At 41.6% G+C, this 21,231-nt stretch overlaps 2 protein-coding genes across 2 annotated transcripts; one reads left to right on the top strand and one right to left on the bottom strand.

The window, feature by feature from the left end:
- The first annotated feature begins 243 nt into the window (after positions 1-243).
- Positions 244-6,591, top strand: rrp8 (ribosomal RNA processing 8). The gene is made up of 8 exons (XM_028574440.1): positions 244-435; positions 512-629; positions 1,263-1,521; positions 1,635-2,487; positions 4,306-4,435; positions 4,524-4,630; positions 4,724-4,820; positions 5,319-6,591. Exons 2-8 carry the CDS (start codon positions 525-527, stop codon positions 5,430-5,432), a joined length of 1,665 nt encoding a protein of 554 aa, XP_028430241.1. The 5' UTR covers positions 244-435; positions 512-524; the 3' UTR covers positions 5,433-6,591.
- Positions 6,355-20,357, bottom strand: si:ch211-149e23.4 (uncharacterized). The gene is made up of 14 exons (XM_028574439.1): positions 20,250-20,357; positions 17,779-18,111; positions 17,311-17,619; positions 12,091-12,372; positions 11,859-11,997; positions 11,305-11,477; positions 10,914-11,195; positions 10,467-10,775; positions 10,083-10,367; positions 9,784-9,946; positions 8,911-9,071; positions 8,281-8,356; positions 6,997-7,024; positions 6,355-6,813 (listed from the first exon to the last, which is right to left on the bottom strand). Exons 1-14 carry the CDS (start codon positions 20,314-20,316, stop codon positions 6,664-6,666), a joined length of 2,757 nt encoding a protein of 918 aa, XP_028430240.1. The 5' UTR covers positions 20,317-20,357; the 3' UTR covers positions 6,355-6,663.
- Between the last annotated feature and the right edge of the window lie 874 nt (positions 20,358-21,231).

Here is a 21,231-nt window from a genome sequence, read left to right as displayed (position 1 = left end):
TGGTAATTCAACTACTTAGTAGTTGTACAATGTACTACTAAGAATAATAATATTATTATTATTATTATTATTATTGTTATTATTATAGACACAAATGGTTACATTTCGTACTTTACAAATCCTGAATAACAACAGAACATTTAGTTTAATTTATGTCTCGCTTCGAACAACATAACCACAAACAACTACATGTCCCATAGATCTCTGGTGTGCTTACGTCATCCACATGCGCCTGTAGTTCTGTTTTGCTTCTTTTCGCTTCCTTTACGCACGAGACAACCCAACGTGGCTTTTGCTTTTTACCAGACATCTATTCAGCTATTAAATGTAGTTACATGTTTATTAAAAAAGACGTTCTCATACAAACACCGTAATCTACGAAACAAGTCGTCTGACAAGTAAAAGAACTCGTTTTTCTGCCGCAGAGACAAACTGGTGAGTAAGTGAATTAGCAGAGTTAGCGCGTTGATAGAGAAGAAGTGGTTGACATTTGGCTGTGTGTTTGCTCCAGTCCTCCAGGAAACATGTTTAATGAGGAGGAAGACTGGAGTGACGAACAAGACGCCCAAGTCCTTAGCAACACTGTCCTCAGAAACCCCCAGAAGGCGAACAGCAGCACAAATGGCAAGGTACATTCAACTTCAGCTCAACGTTTAACGTTACCTGCTGCTGCAAGTTGTATTCAAATGAAATCTAGCCATACTTATACTTACATATTTCAATATTATCTAATGGTGTGGTATATGGCACCATAAAGACACATGGTATTAAGGCAATTCAACAGCCGATTGTTGTTTGTTACCATGATTAACAGTTACTTTTGGGAGACAGTAAGCTACATATATAAATGACCAAAAAAGTGGACACTCACTCACGCACTCACTCTCGACAAATTTGATTGACTAATACAACACTGTCTTAATTAGGGCTGAACTATTTGGAAAACATATTCTAATTGCAAGTATTTTGACTGATGTTGCAATTGATTTACAATACAATATTGGAGGGGATTATCATTTTTGCAGTCTGTAGAATACAAATTGTAGGCCAGGACATCGCTGTAGCACCACAATACTTAATTCCAAATGGTATTTTCTTCCTTTAACAAATATTGCGCCTCCTGCGATGTGGATGTTACACCAGTCCATATTGCGATTTTAATATTTATTTTGATCAATTGTTCAGGCCTTGTCTCAATATCAGACAGTCTTCAACATGAGTTAAATGACTGATTATACTATCTGAATGTATCCCCTGATCAGTCCACAGTGGTTGGGAAGAAGAGCCTGATGCGGACCCTGCAGACACTGGGCTCAGTACCAGAGTGGAAGAATGACGACCATCAGCAGTCCAGTGACAGTGAGGCAGAGGTCCCATCACACAGTCAGAAAAGAAAGAACAGAAGGAAAAAACGAAAGAAAGCGGAGATGACAGCAGAGCAGCAAGAGAATGAAGACGTGGATCAGACTGTTAATGAGGAAAAACCTTTAACAAAAAAGAGGAAGAAAGACAACAAATTTGGTGAGTTATTAACTGCTTCAAAGCTTACATTTCATTTCATTTACATTTTAGAGTGTTAAGTATTTAATGGATTCTGAAACAAAACAATGCTGATGTTCACTTTCCTTCTTAAGCGGCTCTGAAGGTAAAAATCACATCCATGGGTGAGACACAGGATAAAGAACTTACCAAATCTGCAACAGTGAACATAAACAAACCAGAGAATACAGAGAAACTGAGCAGACAACAGTGGAAAAACAAAATGAAGAACAAGAGGAAATGCAAAAATAAATACAGCCAAAATAATCCCGAGATGGAAGTCCGTAAAGCAGAATCTGCAGAGCAACACAAGCCAAAGGAAGAAGTCAAAATGGATTCATATAGCAGCAACAGTCAGACACCAGCCAAGAAAAAGGAAAAGCAATGTAAACCACAGAAAAGGAAAAAGACTGAAGCGGACACTGCAATATCCAGTCCAACAGAAACACAGACGCACAAAGAGGAAAAGCAGCAAATTGGTGGCAGAGTTGAAAAAGGTGCAACTGAATCTTCTGCTGATGGATCAAAACAGAAAGCAGATGAACGTGTTGTGGAGATCGCAGATGATCAGCACCAGTCACCCACGAAAAGACCCATGCCGAGCAAAGAGCAGATTCTGAAAAGAGAGAAGCTACGGAAAATGCTCCACAGCCAGGAAGCGGTCCGACAGGAGAGTCCTGCAGAGCTGAAAGACGAGCTGGTGGAACCAGAAGAAGAGGTGAAACAGGACCGCTCAGCCTCCCTGAGGTCCCGCATGGAGCAGCGACTGGAGTCGGCTCGTTTCCGCTACATTAATGAAGTTTTGTACAGCACGTCCAGCGGCGAGGCAAAGCGTATGTTCCAGCTGGACCCACAGGCCTTCGGGATCTACCACCGAGGATACACGGCGCAGGTTCGGCGATGGCCCGCCAATCCAGTGGACGCCATCATCTCCTACATTCTAAAAAAGTGAGATATTATAGTCAAAGTCATATTTTGCATGTAATTCAACATTTTGGATTTCTTAGGTTTCTTTGAGGAATGCTTGTCTTTCAAAAGTCCTTCCTTTTTGGAGGTCTCAACTGTACCACAAGGTCTTCTTCAGCACCTGGAGCTGGCTCAGGTGTTGACCTGTTGACATGACCTAAGAGGTAGAACAAGTACGACCCCTACACTAGGGCATTACAATATATCTATTTTTTTTGGTTTTTTTGTTATCATCATTGCAATAGCAACTGGTGCAATATACACTTTGCAAAAGGCTGCAATAGACACTATCAGTAGAAAACTGCACTTTAAAATTTTACTTGTCATTCTTTTTTTAGTGGTACCTTTTTTATGTTTAATTCAATGCTTTATTTGTTCAGTAAAATAATGTTAGAAATGATTTCCTTTTTATTTGTTTTAAATTCAACAAGCAGTTTGTTGTATTTTAGCAGAATACTGAAAGCAGTAGACATGCAGAACTGAGTACACTAATATTTGTTAATTTATCACAAGTAATATTGTTATTGCGATATTTGCATATTTTCCTCATATTGTGCAGCCCTACCCTACCCAACAAATTGAAGTCTCTTACTCCTGTCACGTGAGGGCGTTTGAGACAGTTCTAAAGAAGGCCATAGGATGCGGTTTGAAGCTACAAAAAGATAGTAATGCCTCATTTACAGCGCATGGTTCGATTCGACTCCGCTCACTTTTGGTACCAGTAGTTTTCTCTATTTCGTTTTCCCCATGCGGACAGTACCCCCCCTCAGTGTAGGCGGGATTCTCAGCTGATCGCCAAACTACCGTGACATCATCTTCGACGCAACACTCATTGGCAACCAAGTGATGCACTTCGTCATAAGTTTTGCGGGCTGCCATTTAAAAAAATAAACAGTGTCGAGTGACTAAAACAAATTGCAGTTACTATTGACGGTAGCTTGGCTATTTTGTCACACATCTTGTAAAGGGTTAATGCATATTTGTGATTGATCTTATTTCGGCCCTTCTGAAAAAATCAAAACCTCCATTGAGGTTTGTTGGACAACCAAACACACATTGAACTACAAAGTCACAAAGTTCACAGTTAAAGTTCAATGTGTGATGGCGTAATACAATCATCACAGCAAAAGTCATGACTGGGAATTCTCTTTTAATTTTCCATTAATTTCCTGAATGTGAGTGCTTTGTAAGCTGCACTTAGAGTATATCAGAAAAAGAAACTACTTTACAAAGACAGGAGATTCTGTATCCTTTCAGCTCAACATCTGCACCATTCAACACATGTGGTCATTCATTTGATTCACCAGGCGTACTGAATTTAGAGGCTTGCGTTGATCAATGCAGAATCATAAAATACATTGTTACAGACACTTTAGTGTCAGCTGCTCAAGACATTAACAGAGCCGTCTCTTCACACCTCCAAAAGAGTAAAAAATTTATAAAATTTCCTTCACATTGCTTCTCGGGGGTCCAAAACTCCCATTATCTATATAATTTATCTGCAGTATACAGTAAATATCTTCCATTACTCTGCTGAAGACTCAGCGAGGTATAATGCAGGAGATAAAGCGCCACTGTGGGTGTTGAATTGATGCTTCATTAGGCTGCTCTGAGAAAATGGCCTTGTTAAGTTCAACAGTTTGGGAGAAGATGAGCAGTTTTGGCTGTTTGTGGTCCTATAAACTTTAAATCTGCATTGGTTCTGTGTTGATTGTAACTTTGATTTCATGTAAAGGTGAGCTGCTCCTTTCAGTTCTTACATCCTATAATTGTACACATCAATTGTCTCATTTATTTCAGACCTTCCTCTCTGGTGGTTGCAGACTTTGGTTGTGGTGACTGTAAAATAGCGTGCAGCGTGAAGAACAAAGTGCACAGCTTCGACCTGGCAGCTGCGTGCGAGCTGGTCACAGTGTGCGACATGGCCAACGTGAGTGTGTGTTGTTCATCTGCATGCCAATTCACGTACAGTCTGCGCGATTGTTAGAAAAATAAAAACACATTGTGTGTGTGTGCAGGTCCCACTCCGTGACGGCTCTGTGGACATCGCTGTGTTCTGCCTTTCTCTCATGGGGACCAACCTGGCAGATTTTCTAGCAGAGGCCAATCGTGTCTTAAAGAAGGGGTAAAATATGTCCCATCGATTCAGTACAAGCACGGCAGCTTTGTGTGTATGTAAACTATATGTCTGTATAACTGTTTTTCACAATTATTGTAGGGGTGTCCTTAAAATAGCAGAAGTGGCGAGCAGGTTCGAGAACGTGCGGAACTTCGTCTCTGCACTGGCAAGTCTTGGATTCAAGATGGTGTCCAAGGTGAGGCAACAGACAAGATGACTGGGGACAGAGAAACACATCCTTATTTGTCAATTTTTGCTCATTTTTTTAATATTAACCAAATCTGTGCATGCATGGTCACAGCTGTTTTAAAATGGACGTAGTTCATACTCCTATTATGAGAATCCTTCTAAAGGTAAAGCAAGTGGTTAGGAAACATCTACATTTTACACTTTTGTTTCCAACTGTACACTCTTAATAAAAGATACAAGTGTATACAACATTATCTATTGTCACTACAGGTATGGTAATTTATTTTTCCTTTAAGAAGTCTTTTGTGTTTGCTCAAAGAAGGAGTAAGTAGCTGGCAGCTTTCATAATTTATAGTGTGAGGCTTGGGTGTTGTATGTATTAAAAAGTAGGTGAACATCATTTAAACAGCTCAATCTGAATAAGAGTTTAACCACACAATGTGGAGGTGTCTACCCAGTGACTGCCTGCATGTAAAGAGTGATTGGTGTTTTCTTTCTTTCTTAGGACACAGAGAACACTCATTTCTACTCCTTTGAATTAATGAAGACTGGAGATGCTCCAGAAAATATAAAGAAATTTGGACTGCAGTTGAGGCCATGTGTCTACAAGAAAAGATGAATGGGTTTGTGATAGTACTTTTTTGAATCAGTATGTTTGTAATGTGCAGCTTGGATCTACTGTTTTCCTAAGCAGTAGTTGTACATTTGTATCTAAATGTATTGTTGTTGTGTGGTGTAAGTGTATTGCTACATTTTGAAGCCTCTGTAATTCACAGATTTGAACAGAGCTTTATCTGCAATATTTGTACGTGATTTTTCATGTAATACAGGGCTCTGTGATCATATACCGTTACTATCCAAATGCATGCAGGGTTCCTTCCATTGTCTCTGGTTTAAGATGTGCTGATCAGTGAAATAACCCTGGTGGTGTTTGGTTGGAATGAAAACTTAATACATGTTTGGATGGCACATTATATACAGGCATAGACAACAAGTTGTGTAAATGTTAAAATTGTCCTGTTAAAAATAATTTTTTTTTTTTTTTTAAATGAATCTGTCTTGTGACTGTATTATATGCAGGGGCACGGATTTTCATTTTTTTGTAGTAAAGTACAGCGGTTGTGACACCAAAACAATGAAAAATACTGTTTTAGTATGTAATATTTTTCATTGCTTTAAGAAACTCTTCAGTAACTTATTAATAGCAAATATATTTGAGTGATTCGGAGTTCAAACGTTAAAAGGAAGGGTTTGTGACCTGATTCACTCGGTTGTGTCTGTGTAATCATTCGCCACAAGAGGGTGTAACAGCACTGCAAACTAATGGGTGGGTGAAAGAGGAGTAGGTCTGCAGCTGGATCATGAGAATGTATTTATAGTTACACTGGTTGTCACAGCAGATGGTCCTTACTGATTTACTCAACCAAAGATATCACAAGGGCAGATGGTGCAAAGCTGAAGTCAAAGTCATCTCTGCTATACTGTATCTGGAGATGTGTTGGTTGTAGCTCAGTACATGGTACCAAATTCAACAAAAAAAAGGTATTTAATGATTTTATTGACAAATACTATGAGCATTAAAAAAAATAACAAAATTCAAGTAAGATAAAAAGTGCAAAAGTAATTAATGCATTTTAAAATTGTTAATGCCAATCAGTCAAAACTAAACACCTTAAAAATATTTCATATTTCAGCACATACAGGATTCTAATGCTGAACTTGCTAAAAATTAACTGTAAAAATAAACTGAAATCATCATCAAACAATGCTGCAGTTCCAGTAAGCCTTCATATCTAGTTGGTGCACAATGTAAAGCAGTATGTGTAATTCAAAGCTTTTTTTTCCCATCTTCACACTGTGCTCTTGACATCAATTACTATGGAGTAACTGATCAGCTGAGCGTATTCCTTTTTGTCGTTTTCCGTCACTGCTGGCTTCTTCACCTCAGGAGAGCCGGGCTCTTGCATCAGAGATGTCAAGGCCGAGAGAGACTCCTGCTTCTGAAAAAGAAAAAAGAAAAAATTGATAGATAGATAGATAGATAGATAGATAGATTAAAAAAAACACATTGAGTGTTAATAAAAATAGTGAGCAAAACCAAAAAAACTGGATGAATTTACAGGATTTATGAACATATTTCTAAAAGGTAAACAAACTTGCATGTTAACTGAATTTTGTCCTACCTTATATTCTGTCCTGCCATTTCCTTTGCTGTGAAACAAAACAAAAAGTATTGTATGAATCATGTCAATAATCCTGTTTTGAGTTGCTATTTGTTTGAGGAACTTGTAGCGCTGAACACCACCACTAGGTGGCACTGCGACTTAATGTGACTGACTGTTCAAATGGGCAAGTTGCAGGTGTGAATGCATTATGCGCTATGATTATGCTACAGGGACATCACTGGAGACGAGCGGTGACCTGAGGCCTCATCATGGATCTTTTCTGTCAGTAGCAGCAGCTCACTTTGTACATTATGACCTCAGTGACATCAACTTAATGAAGCCCTGCAGCCGTCAAAGTGTGCCCAGTACTGGAAGGGGAGGGTGAGGGGTTGACGTTGGTCCCAAAATAGTTGTTCTCCCGTGGAGTCATGTTTTCTTGTTTACGCCTGTTGTACGCTGTGCGACTGACCTTCCCAAATTAGCCTGACAGGACCCTCCCACTGGAGCAAGGGCTAATGGGACCGAGGCTCTGTCAACCAATGGCACCTTGACCAAATGTTCTGACCAGGGAGCCAGGCCTATTGAAATAGCTTCTGAACGGCTGTTATGCTTTGCAGGGCAGCTTTATTCACAGCAAGGCCTGATCTGATCCTGACAAACATTCTTGAGAGAAGTTAGACGTGGCTGTGAATGTGAAAATGTGGAAACTTCTGCAGGCTGAAACCATAAAAATAAACAGTTTTAGGATTGTGAGAAATATCCCACATCAGTTGTAAAAGACGAGTGACTCACAGATTTTCCCCCCCAACAGCAATAAGATTAATAGATGGATTTGTGGATTTTTCTCATTGATGAATGGCAGCTTGAATTTCATTTTAGGCTACTAATAACTTCTGAAGATGTGGACTTTTTTTTTAACCTTCTACCTTTGCTTTTGCAATGTGGCATTGATGATAAAAGGGCCAACAAACAGCAGTCTACTGCAGAAAAGTGCCAGAAGTAACACTGCTAAAAGCCAGAGCAGGAAACTGGAAAATAAATCTGTTTATCTCACAGACAGAGGGAACATTTTCTACCTGTCTACTTGCAGGGCTGCGGTGGCACAGACACCTGTCTGTTTCAACCACATTGCTTCCTGTTTGTGAATAACATCATGATGCTGGGGTTTTGGTGCGTTGGGCTAACGATCCGCGCATCCTGTTTGTCTCGTATCGTATGCCACCGGCAGCGGTGCCCTCATTTGTCTGTCAACACATCACCTGCCGAGATGCAACCTGTCACCTGTGGAGGCATTTAACTCACCTGCACACCCAGAGGGTGACGGCGAGGATGACGAGGATGGCCATGGCCGAAGACGCACAGATCATGGTTGCAAGTGCTGAAACACAAACATAGACACAGTCAAAGCCACAAAGTCTCAACAAACCTCATATTGAAACTGACAATAATTGAATTCAATTGTATTTAGAGTGTCAAATCATAACAGTTGTTATTCAAGATTTTTATTTGCCAACAGTCCAGGCACATAGGAATTATTGTGCATGCTCTTTGAGTCAAGTAAAAAGAGTTAAGGGCAAAGAAAAGCACACCGACTAAAATAGAAAAAGATTATACAAGGTAAATAGAATAAAATATGACAAAAAAAACACGTACATACTATACAAAAGAGTGCACAAAATACAATAAGTTATGAAAACTGTAACTGGAGTATGAGTAATACTGTAAGTTATCTCAGGACACTTTACAGATGGATTAGGTCTAGACAGCACTCTATAATTTACAGAGACAAAACTATTCCCCCAAGAGCAATTGCACTTAGTGTTGCCGTGGCGAGGAAAAAAACATACCTCAGCAGGTTGATATGCTCAGAATGTCTGCAGTAAACAAGTCACTCGGATTGTAGATGGAAAATACAACATGGTAAGTACTCACCAATGTGCTTGTCCTTGCTCGCCACCTCCACTTGAATGTTGACTGTGGCTGTGTGGTGATAGAAGGACGCCTGGCAGGTGTACAGGCCTTCTTCCTGCTCTGTGAGCGCTGGCTGGAAGACCATCGCAACACCGTCCATTTGGACAAATGAGCCATCACTCCTGAAACACAGAACACTTAACTGAGTTTGTCTTTAAAAGATTATTTTAGATTTGTCTTATTGTGGACAAATCACTTGAAAAGACGAAAAGCCAACAATGTGTTTATCTGTCAGTCATTTCTGACTTCCCTATTCTGTCTGCACCCCATTACTTAAGACATACATGTTAAAAATTGCATCACCAATATGAAGTTTTAAAGTTTTGAAAAGGCTCAGTAGGCCTAATTTCCTAAATCAGTTGGGCACTGTAGTTTTAAGCAAATGTTACGTAATGTATGTCTCAAATATGTTAACAGGAGGGGACTATTTTCAGCTGCGGATTAATACACATTTGGTGTCTTAGTGAGTATTCACAGCAAGACGTGTGTGTGGAACTGACTCAAACTACAGCGCCCACATTTTAATAGTTTTTGAACAACAAAGAACTGTGGCACAGAGAAATAAACTGTATCAGGCTTTGGCTACAACAAATTATTGATTTTGGTCTTTTCATGGATTTGTTGGATTTGTTGAAAAAATATTGAATATCTCCAAACTTATACTTTAACTTATACAAAATGATACTGGATGCTGGATCCATGTTGTGGAAACAATCCAGTTTATATTTTACTTAACTCTCATATGTGCTGCACACATTAAAATGTGTGCAGCACACTGTGCATACAGGTGCTTCCTCTCAATGATTAGGTGCTAGATAATAGAGGATACACCACCTTCTGCAGTCAATGTTGTACTCTGGCACGTTGCCTTCGACTTGGAGCAGTACTCTCTGGTTGTGATGATTTTCCTGGAGAGCCAGTCTGTGTGCGATGGTTTCACCACTGTAGCGGCTTTGCAGAGGAGTCGTGTGGTTTAAGACTCTCACAGCGGAGATATCTGTAGAAAAGTCAGTTAAACCTTGAAGATGAACCTTGTACCTTTGGATCACTGAATGCATTTATGTGAATTACTACATTTGGAGTAACTGAAGTGTGCAGGTGTTGTGCACAAGTATTGTTTCTGTTAAACTCACAGTATCTGGGGATGTGAATGGTCTTTTTCTCAGTGGCTCCATGTTCCAAATGATACACACAGGTCAGGTCCTGCCCCTCGTGATAGGCCAGAGGAAACTGATAAGTCAGCCTGGCTTTAATGACACGCCCTTCATACGTTGAGTGCAGGGATGTTTGGCCTTTGGCATTTTCGGGAAGGACCCAGGCGAGGTTGTTCCCGACACCCTCCCCTCTGCAGTCACACACTGCCAGCCAGAGGTGAGAGTCCTCCTGTCTCACCACAGACACACTCAGCACAGGGGCTTCTGAAAAAGAAAACAAGGGGTGACAGGAAAGGAGATGAGCAGCTGTGTGAGTTTGCGTGAGTCACAGAGAGAAAGATCTCAAAGAAAGAAATAACATACTGTGCACAAGAATGTGTATTGTTCTTTTTTCGGGTGCCTCCAGGCTTGGATGCTCCACCCTGCAGGTCACATTCTGACCAGAATACAAAGAAGACAAGAAGTGCGCAGAGCTCCGGGCCGATACCAAACCATCGGCCTGGACTTCCATCTCAGACAGAGATACATGAACAGAACTGATGCTGTCACCGTTTCCAGCATGCCAGGTTATGGTTGCTGCAGGGGCAACGCTGTCCACAGAGCAGTCCACCTTTGTGTACTCGTCACCATCCTTCCACTCAGTGCTGGAGTTGATGGAGATGTGTGGGCGAGCTGCATGGGAAAGAGAAGTTAAACTAAAGGAAGTGAGGGGTTTCTTTTGAGAAGAAGATAGAAATCTATGGCGCTTATATGGCCAAATATGTCCCCTACTCAGACAAAACTTTCCACTGCTTGATTTGTCGAACATACCGCAAAGAGGGAGGGTTATGCTTCTGTTCACTGGCTCCTCAAACGCAGGGTGATTTATCACACACTCTGCAGTGAGCTCCCAAGCCGTGCAGGCAGGGAGGAGTAAAACTCCTTTGACAGAGTGGCTTCCATTATGAGAAGTGAAATTGAACCAAGACACTCCAGACACACCCTCTGGTAGAAGCCAGGACATGTTGGCTGCGGGAACAGCATCAGCTGCTGAGCACTCAATCACCCTGTATCCATCTTCAGTCTGCAAATCAACTCGTACTGTGGGAGGAACTGAGAGGAGAGAAGGTTCCACATCAATATTTCAGTCAGACAATGCAGAAAATTCTAAATGTAGTCATGAAAGTCTTTTAAGAAATAGTATGCAAAGAGTTTCACCTACCAGGCTGTATAACGTGTGGTTTAACCGTGACGTTAAACTTAAGCGTTGCATTCAGTTGGTGATAGGAGAAGACGCATTCATACAGGCCGGCATGCTGATGCTCCACAGGACCCTGAACTGTGAGGTTGCTGCTGCCAATCAGCTCCATGCCTTCAGGCAAGGGCCCATCATCTCTAGAGGGAAACACAAGCAAGATTTCATGGAATTCATGCTTCATTTTTAATGTCTTACCAATATTAAAATATGACTGTTATTTCAAATCAGGAAACGCGTCTCAATCTGGTTCCTGCTGTTTATCACTTGTGGTCTGGTGCCACCAAACGTGTCACCGCATCCTCCACAGGGTACGTAGGTTGTTTTAGTCTACATGTACGTGAGAAAAAAGTACTGATGTTACCTGTTTCCACCAATTTGTTTCTCCTCTTATTTCCCTTTATTTTTTATTCTTTTTTTCTCCCAAGAATAAAAGAAAACAAGACGCACACATACAAAAAGGAGAAAATACAATTATGGGATAGAATTTGCAAGATTTTACATTACCAAATATTTCTCACTTTTTGCAGGTAACGTTGTAATGTGGCACATTCCCCGTGACCTGCAGGCTGATGACCGTGTCACTCTGTCCTTCCTGCAGCTCTAAAGATTCAGGGTCTTGGAAGTCATCCCTGTTGCTTCCCAGCTCTCCAGACAAATCTAAAAAAATAGAAAGCACATCTGTGTTTTCTGTAACTTCTACCTCATGAGCATCAGCAGAGTTTTCAAAGGTGAAACACTGATAATACTCACAAAAAGATGGCAGTGTTATGACTCGGGACACTTCGTGTGTAAATTTGGGGTGGCCAAACACACAGGTGACATTGCGCCCCTCGTACACTGTTGCAGGGAGGAGGACTGAGCTTGTTTGCATGTCTGTGTCTGTGCTGTTCTCTCTCTGTAGCTCGTCGTTGGTGTTCAAAGCCAAGGAAATCTTGGTGGCAGGTCTCCCTCCAGATGAAATGCAAGAGACCACCCAGAACTCACTTCCTCCTCGTTGTACCATCTCTGCTTTCATTGTCACATTTGGCCTTGCTAAAGAGCAGGAAGAAAAGTGAGAAGAGTTATTCTTTCACAAGGTCTAATGTTTATTTCCCAGCAAATTAAAAAGTCAGATATCAAGTTGAGGCTCAGAGTGTTTTTCTTGAATAGGAAGCAAGGGCCGGATGAGCTGAATGTTAGCTTAACACAAGCCATGAGGGGCTTCTGCTTGGGGTTTGGAGAGTGCTGACTTAGGCTTATCACCTGTCCCATCTGTTGGCCGGGCTGCAGCTGAGAGCAGATGTCTGGCCCAGCTGCTGTCCAACCAAAGCTGAGAGAACTGCGGGCTTTAATGCAGGGACCAGCAGAGATCAGAGTCTATTAGGGGTGTGACGAGACGCTTACTCCACGAGACGAGGCACATCACGAGATTGGGTTCACGAGCGAGGCGAGATTTTCGTCGAGGTGAAAAAAAAGTCTCGTGAGGCGATGTGATGTCAGCGTGATGGGCGTGGAATTACTATTGAAGATCCCCCTGCCACTTTTAAATCATTTGTGTGGCAACATTTTGGTTTTCCTGCGGAAATAATAAACGGCAAAAGAGTGACAGACAAGACGAAGGCAATATGTAAACATTGTAAGAAAAAAATGCCGTATACCGCGGCTAACACGAGCACTATGCAAAAACACTTACAGCACCACCACAGCTCTCTACTAACTACTGCACCCGCAATAGTAGTAGTTAGTTAGTTAGTTAGTTAGTTAGTTAGTAGTAGTTAGTAGTACGGCATTTTTTTTCTTACAATGTTTACATATTGTGTTCATCTTGTCTGTCACTCTTTTGCCGTTTATTATTTCCGCAGGAAAACCAAAATGTTGCCACACAAATGATTTAAAAGTGGCAGGGGGATCTTCGATAGTAATTCCACGCTCCATCACGCTGACATCACATCGCCTCACGAGACAACTTTTCACCTCGACGAGAAATCTCGTCACGTTTTAATCTCGCGAGACAACGTACAACGAGATCTGGTGACACCCCTAGAGTCTATTATCAAATACATTAAAGTTGTGGTGTCGAACAACAGCCAGCCATCCCTAATGAGTATGAGAAGTGAGCTTGGATGTTGGGGAAGTGTACGTACGCTTAAAGTGAGTTAAAGCACTTTGGCTTTAAAAATTGTCATCTGTTAAACCACTGCAGTTTGAAAATTACCTAAGCTGCAGTACTTCAGTGGATTGTGAATGTATCACGGACAAAAGAGCTGGCTGGCCTGGCTCGTGCTAATGGGATCGTTATCGTACAGTCTGGCGAATGCACAGTCTGTACTGTATCCGTGCAGAGATCTGGACGCTCTGCACCGCTTAAAGTGCCTAAAAAACAGACCTTAAAGCTATAATGCGTAGTTTCTGTTGCCCCCATGAGGAATTCTAAGTAATGACAAAAACACTGTCGGCGCGTCCACATGATACAAGCCTTCCGTGATCGCACACACGCCCCCACCAAAACATGATGGACTCTTCAGAAGAAGTAATTTATCTTAACTTGTGTTTCTGCGCGGGAAAATCACCGGACGCCACAATCTTGGCGAACGTAGTCATACTGACAAATACAGAGAGAGTTGTGTGGAGCTGATAGTCCTAATTATCTTTGTAGCAACTAATTTGGCAATGGCTTGAATGTAACGGACGTTCATTAATTATGCATTAAAAAAAGTTACGCACTAAAGCTTTAACTCGTACAAACCGCTTCAAACGCAGGGCAGCCAATAAGCAGCCTGTAACCACTTGGGGGCATTTCAATTTGAAATTGACAGTACAGTAGGAGAGGAAGAGAATTTTGTGAGAGCATTTAAAATGTTGATGACCAAATTGAAATGCGCCTAACGAGTGCCATTATGCTGCAACACACTAATGCATTAACTTTGTTGGTTTGGGCCACCATTTTGTCTCATGTGTGCCAGTGCGTGTAACATGGGAACCAGAGCCTACATATGGGGTGTGAACTTAAACATTGCTGGGTCAGTTGAGGGGACAACAAACCAAACTCGTGAGGGTTTTTGTCAGCGGTGTTGTGCCATTTGTTTAAGAACCAAAGCACATCACCTATGACGAGTGCGCGGTTAAATTGTGTCTCATTTTGAAGGTTGTGTAACCAATGTTCCTAAAGTGGCACGCTTACATTACATACATAAGTCAACTATAAAATGAAAGAATGTTTTGTTGACTTGTCATCTTTACTAGTTAGGTAGCTAGCTATAGACTGAGAAAATGTGTAACTTTGACTATTCCATTTGTTTTTATTGTCTATCTTGCATGGCATATGCTTAAGTGATTTATTGGGTCTTCAAGGCTTAAAAAAAAAACATGAATTTCTACCGGATTATGCAAACTACGAATATTCTATTTCCTCATAAAAAAAATGGCGGAGCAACATTCCAGTGCACTCTGGCAGTACACCACTTTTTTTTAATATCTTTGTTACCAGCTGTTTCTAAGCTTGGGTTGTACTATGTGCATGTAAAAAAAAAAGTTGCTCATTTTGAATCTGGATTATCTGATTGTTTTGGCCACTTGGTGGCAGCAGACACAAGTAAATACAACATTAGCCTCGCATTGCCAGAACTATCTCCACAGCAGTGTCAGCGCTGAAGTTAATCTGGCTACACCGCCACTCTATTCTGGAATAGTGAAAAAAACTCTGGCTTGTTTGTCCTTTTAACCAATCACAACCTCCTGGGCGGAGCTAAAACCCGGATGCTATGACTGTGTAGATAGCGGAGATAGCATAAGGGGAGGGACCTCCGATCGTGATGTCTGGCTTTATGTAGCAGCATCCGGTCAGCGAGACTAATACAACAATAACTTATAACCTTCAGCATATACAGGGCAACATTCATTTGGAGACGTGTTTCTGGCCACCTGGTGAATGTAAGTCCAACATTCTCTCTCTTTAAGCTCTGTTTTTGACACCAACTCCTGAGGTAACATCTGGCCTTTTAGCTGCTAAATGCTCCACTATGCTCACTAGCTAGTCGCCAACCGTGTCCGTCTGCTGGTTGGCGCTGAGCAGGTAGCAGACAGTGAATTAATCCGAGCTCTTTCTCTGAAAACAGCTGCCTGCTGTCACGGAAAACAATGCTTGTATAATTGAACCTAAACAGAATGGTGTGGACGGACCTGAAAACCAAAACAATGACCTGAAAAGATCCTCTGCAGAGCTGAGAGAAACTGCTGAGTCAGGTCATAATTCTCTGTGGACTCAACACTATGACTGACCCCTTTTTTCATTTGATCCACTGGTTATATAAAAAAATATATAGATTATATTAGCTTTAACATTGTCAGGGTACCTGATTAAAGTCTATGGAACAAAAGGTTTGTGTGCTGGATTTTGAGATCCTTCTCTCTTAAGACACATTGACCCTTTACACCTATCATTAATACTTTATGGTATGAAGTTTAAAGTCTTAAAATTGAGAAATGGTTTTTTCACAACTCAACTTATGTACCTACAGTACAGGTGAGTGAATGTTTTTGGTTTTTGGTCCTGAAAGATCAACTATACGGGCAGCGGAAAGGAAATGGCGGAAATCTAAACACCCAGATGATCTGCTTACTTATCAGTCTCTTCTTTCCTCCTTCGCTGCCTCTATTTCTGCAGCAAAAAGCTCCTGCATGTGCCATCCGGCCCCTGCAGCTCATTCACAACGCAGCAGCTCGAATTGTCTTCAACCTCCCCAAGTTCTCTCACACTACACCGCTCCTCCGCTCTCTTCACTGGTTACCAGTGGCTGCCCGCATCCGCTTCAAGACACTAGTACTTACATAGAGTACACTCGTACTCTCATACAGTACACTAGTACTTACATACAGTACACTAGTACTTACATACAGGGCCACGAACGGATCAGCCCCAGCTTACATCCAGGACATGGTCAAACCATACACCCCAACCCGCCCTCTTTGCTCTGCATCAGCCAAACTGCTTGCTGCCCCCTCACAGCGAGGGAGAACTAATCACTCAACCAGATCCCGACTGTTCACTGTCCTGGCTCCTAAATGGTGGAACGAGCTCCCCATCGACATCAGGATGGCTGAAAGCCTACCCATCTTCCGCCGAAGGCTAAAAACATATCTCTTCCAACTACACCTGGGATAAAATATAAATAAAAAAAATAAATAAATAAATAAAAAAATAAAACTCTTGAACCTGCACTTTTATACGTTTCTTTGTAGCTTTGCTTATTTAAAGCTAATGTACTTGCACTTACTACTTGTTGTCTAGAGTTTGGACCTTCTCAGTTGAATGCACTTAATTGTAAGTCGCTTTGGATAAAAGCGTCAGCTAAATGACATGTAATGTAATCTAATGGTCCAAAAAACAATTATCTGTAGAAATGCAGTAGCAAATCTCACGCTGCACTGTGGTATGATATCGTTATTAATTGCTGCTGCATTATGGTGTTCCATTTGCTTGACAGCAGTGAAAAGAGTGCATTCCCACATGAATGCATTGCATTGTGCAATGTGATTTATGGTCTGTCACTGTGTATGTGGAACAGAGTGGGAAGGAACAACTAGCATAAAAAATCAGCAGGAGAAAGTTATTGTGTAGTGAGATGCTGAGTCATGATGCACGATTACATAACTCTGACTGGTAACGCAACACAATAAGTCACCTCCGCGTTATTATGGAACCCACGCAACTTCTAGGCAAGACCCGCCCTTCACACGCTACTATTGGCCAGGCATCCATGCTTACGCAAGTTAACGTAACCCGATTTGTTCAGCTGCTATCCTCTAACCAATCGGCTGTCCTAATCTTAACCACTCGAGGTCAATGGCTAACCCCAACCAATCGAGCTGCTTTGTAGGGCGGGACTTGCCTAGAAGTTACGTGGGCTCCATAATAATGCGTCACCTCCTGGTAACACAGATGGACAAACACTAACACAACACTGACACGCTCAGCTGCGAGTGTGGGCTTACTGTAGGTTTCCACCCTGGCTGTGGTGAGTTTGGGGTTTGGGAGGGTCGGGTGTTGGACCAAGCAGATCACGCTGTCCTCTTCCTGCAGGCGGGTGGGGAAGCGCAGGATGCTGCTCAGGGTAGAGGTGCCGTTTGAGTGAGCGGTTTCACTCACGTTCAAAGTATAAGGGTAATCTGAGGGAGGGCGGCCGTCGACCAACCAGCTGATCTGAGGCACAGGCCTGCCACCGACCGCAGAGCATGACACCGACTGGTAGTGAGAGCCGTTTACGGTCTCTGCATTCACCAGGATCTGCACATCAGGCCGAGCTGTGAAGGAATTAAGTAAACATGTCATCCTCGTTAAAGGATGTAGGCATCAAACTGGTGGTGCAGCATTAATAGATTTAGAAAACTTTAAATTATGGCAACCTCATCAGGCAATGGTGAATATATAAAAGAATAAGACACATTATTGGCTTGGCTTACCTACTACAGTGAGGAAGAGGCTTTCAGAAAAATTCTCTTCATCTGTTTCAAACTCGCAGATGTATTGTCCCTCTACTTCCACACTGGAGACCTTCATCTTAACTGTGAGGTTGGTAGGAGAGGCTGGGTTTGAGATGTCAAGATGGCGGCTAAATGGTTCGCCATTAGAGAATCCTGCCAGTCGCAGTCGCTTGGATTGAATTTTGGAGTTAATCTGACGTTTCCACTGAGCGCTCACAATCTCATTCTCGCCCAGATACCTACAGCTCAGGTAGGCGTCCTCTCCCAGGACTGCTGTGAGGTTGTGTGGAATCTCAAGATTTGGGTCTCCATCTGGACATGAGACAAAGAAAAACACAACTTTCAATAATAATGAAAGGTCATAAGTTTACCTGAACAGCTGACAGAAAAAAACCTGGCGACAGAAAAGAAATGGAAAATATTTGTTTATTGTTTTAGTACAAAAGGATTATCAGGACAGGAAACTGGATATTAAAATTACAAATTGATATTGTAAAATGGCATTATGAAATGAAAAATCTTAAAATAGAAAACCTTAAAAAGTAAATGCATAAGCTTAAATGTAAATGTTTAGATTGAAATGTGCAATTAAAAACATAACATTAAATAGAGTACAAAATATGAAGGTTTCCTTTTGTTTTCTTCATTTTCCTCTCTCCTGTTTGCATTTGTCATTTTCCATATAAACTAAAGTACTATATTGGAAATATTTCAATTTTGACCTGATGGTGATGCTATATGAAAGGTCAGGGTGTTAACTAAATTTATTAAAACACATACTGAGGGGAACATGAATATCTGAACTAAATTTCATGGAAATCCATCCTATAGCTGTTTCTTTCACTCAGAACCAAGAACGCCATGGAGACGCTGAAGGAAAAGTCAGGGGATCAGCTAAGTCAGTTGGAGTCATCCTGTGGGGACCATGAATGTCTGTCTACAATTATAGCAATCCATTAAATAGTTGTTGAGACATTCAGTCCGGACTAAACTGGTGGACCGACCCGACAACAAACCAACGGTGCCATCTGTGCCACTAGCACAGCTCACAAACATTTAACCCAAAAACTGACATGTAAAGTACAAGTTATATATAGAGCCCTCAGACAATCAAATGGCTGAAGACAGGAATTGGTCTTTGTGCACACAATGGCACCTGACTAATGCAACCATGTCCCCTTAGTGTATATTAAATAGAGGACTCCATTATGTTAATGAAATGAAACCAGTCCAAAAGTTATGCCCGGATCCATACCGACACAGACGACCGCTTCCCTCCAAACTGTTGAGAAACCAGCCACGGATTGTTTTCAGAGGAAAGGACATTTAATAGAAGCTGACATGTTTTAACACTTGCAGAAAGGACAGTGTGCAGACTCCAATGCATACAAAGTGCCTTTCATCCTACTTCCTCTGCTAACTTTATTAAAGTGCACTTGAGGACACAGTTTGCCCCATCGGCCAGCTGAAGCCAAGAACCTCTATTCAGCTTTTGATACATGATGAGTAAAATGATGCTGCTGCACTGCTTCCTTACAGACCACAGAGCATACAGCCAGCTGCTGCAGTCTAAACTGAACTGTTTGCATCAAACACTATAAAAGCTGAAATGCTGTTGGTCATCCTATATATCACAGCAAATGGAAACAATGTGGAGAAGCCTCCAAAGCCTTTTAAGAGGAAAGGACACAGAGGGAGAGAAATAACTGTGCTGGATCAGTTCAATTATGCCTCGTGGGTTTATAATTCATTTGCCCTTGCAAGTTATTGCCAAAATAAATGTCAGCCAAGCATGGAAAAGGCACACCTTAAGGATACAAACTAAGTAATAACTGAGAGAAAACAATCAGTTATTCATGCACTGCATCATATTTCCTGAGCCCCAGGGGCTTCTTTTTTTCACCAAACAGCAACCGTTCAGTGGTGCGCAGACTGGGGATGTGGTAAACAAATAAGACTTTCGACTTTAAAAAACACACCTTTTTCACATGTTTAAACTTTCATCTCCAGCTGGAAGTCCCAGTGACAAAGACTTCACCTAAAAACAATACTGTAGGAAATCTAAATAAGTGTAGGCTGCAGAGGGGTTTCCCCGTACACAAAGAAAAACCTTAACGACCCTCATATATTAACTTTTAAAGGCTGTAACAATACTAATGTGGTTTTAGGTGACACCACTGGTCAATAATAATAATGAACTGACTACTGGAGTGACAACACCAACATGCCATCAGCAATATATTGCAGAAATAATTATTTATTGCCTTCAGGATGCATCCAGCATGTGGCTTTATTGCCTGTGTACATTTATAATTGGACTAATCACTTAGGAAAACCAAAGCAGCACTGTTTAGCGTAAATGCCACAGGTTAAACAAGACCTCAAGGGCCAGTAAAATAAGCCCATAAACAGCTGACAGTCACAGACGGATTATAACCCTGTAGACTTACCCAAAATTTCCATGCAGTGAGCAAAATTTAGGACAAAACCCAAAACCAACAGCCCTGAGCATCCCATGATGGTGTCATTGAGTGAAATAAGAGTTGGATCAACTGACTGTATAGCATAAGGGTATTTAAAGTGTGTGTGTGAATATGTGTGTTCTGTGGTTTTTGGTTGGAGGTACACACCCTCCACAGCTGACACTACCGTGTAAACACACACACACACACACACACACACACACACACACACACACAGACACACACACACACACACACTCAGAGTAACCATGCATATGTGTCTGTTCAGTTACTCAGCCACCCCATATAGCGGGGTCCCTGGGGAGTGGTAATGCATCATTCATACCATCCCGTCCCTGCAGGGGCGCTTAGAGACAGCCTGTCTGCGGACAAAGTGCTGCAAAGTGCAGTTTGTGACGCTGTGAGGAAAACTGTGTGAAAACAAATGTGGGTGAGAAAGGTAAAGACATTTTGCACGGGGCTCAGCATTGCTGGTCTATGAGAGGTTGATGTTAAAGTTGATCAACTTTAGTGTTGAGTCATCAAGACCACAGGAGGATGACATTGAATGGAATGACCTGACGAAAAGCTTTTGCTGCCAACACATTTAGATTTTGTGTGGTTTGCAACGGCTTTTTGAATCGTCTGGTATGAAACTGCCAGCCGTAGTGAGACATTTTGTAGCCTGTGAAAGTGGGTTTTACAACAAAGAAAACTGATGTCTCATCCTCTTTCTCTCTCTACCACACGCACTAGAGCAGAGTCAATCATCAGGAGGGCCTACACCACACAAACATCTCTTTTAAAAGCCTAAATTGCCTTTTCATCCCCACACACACTTCCCTTAAAATGCTGCATTTAAAGCCATAGGCATCTTTCTTTGCATGATAAGTGGCAGAAGCTCTTAAATACACCTTCAATTCAGGAGTTAAACACCTGAAGCACTTATGTAAGAGCAGAGAAAGGAGCA

This window comes from Perca flavescens, chromosome 3 (assembly GCF_004354835.1).
Source record: "Perca flavescens isolate YP-PL-M2 chromosome 3, PFLA_1.0, whole genome shotgun sequence".
NCBI classification, from domain to species: domain Eukaryota; kingdom Metazoa; phylum Chordata; class Actinopteri; order Perciformes; family Percidae; genus Perca; species Perca flavescens.
The sequence above is the reverse complement of the archived record's forward strand: the minus strand, read 5'-3'. Positions and strand labels throughout refer to the sequence as shown.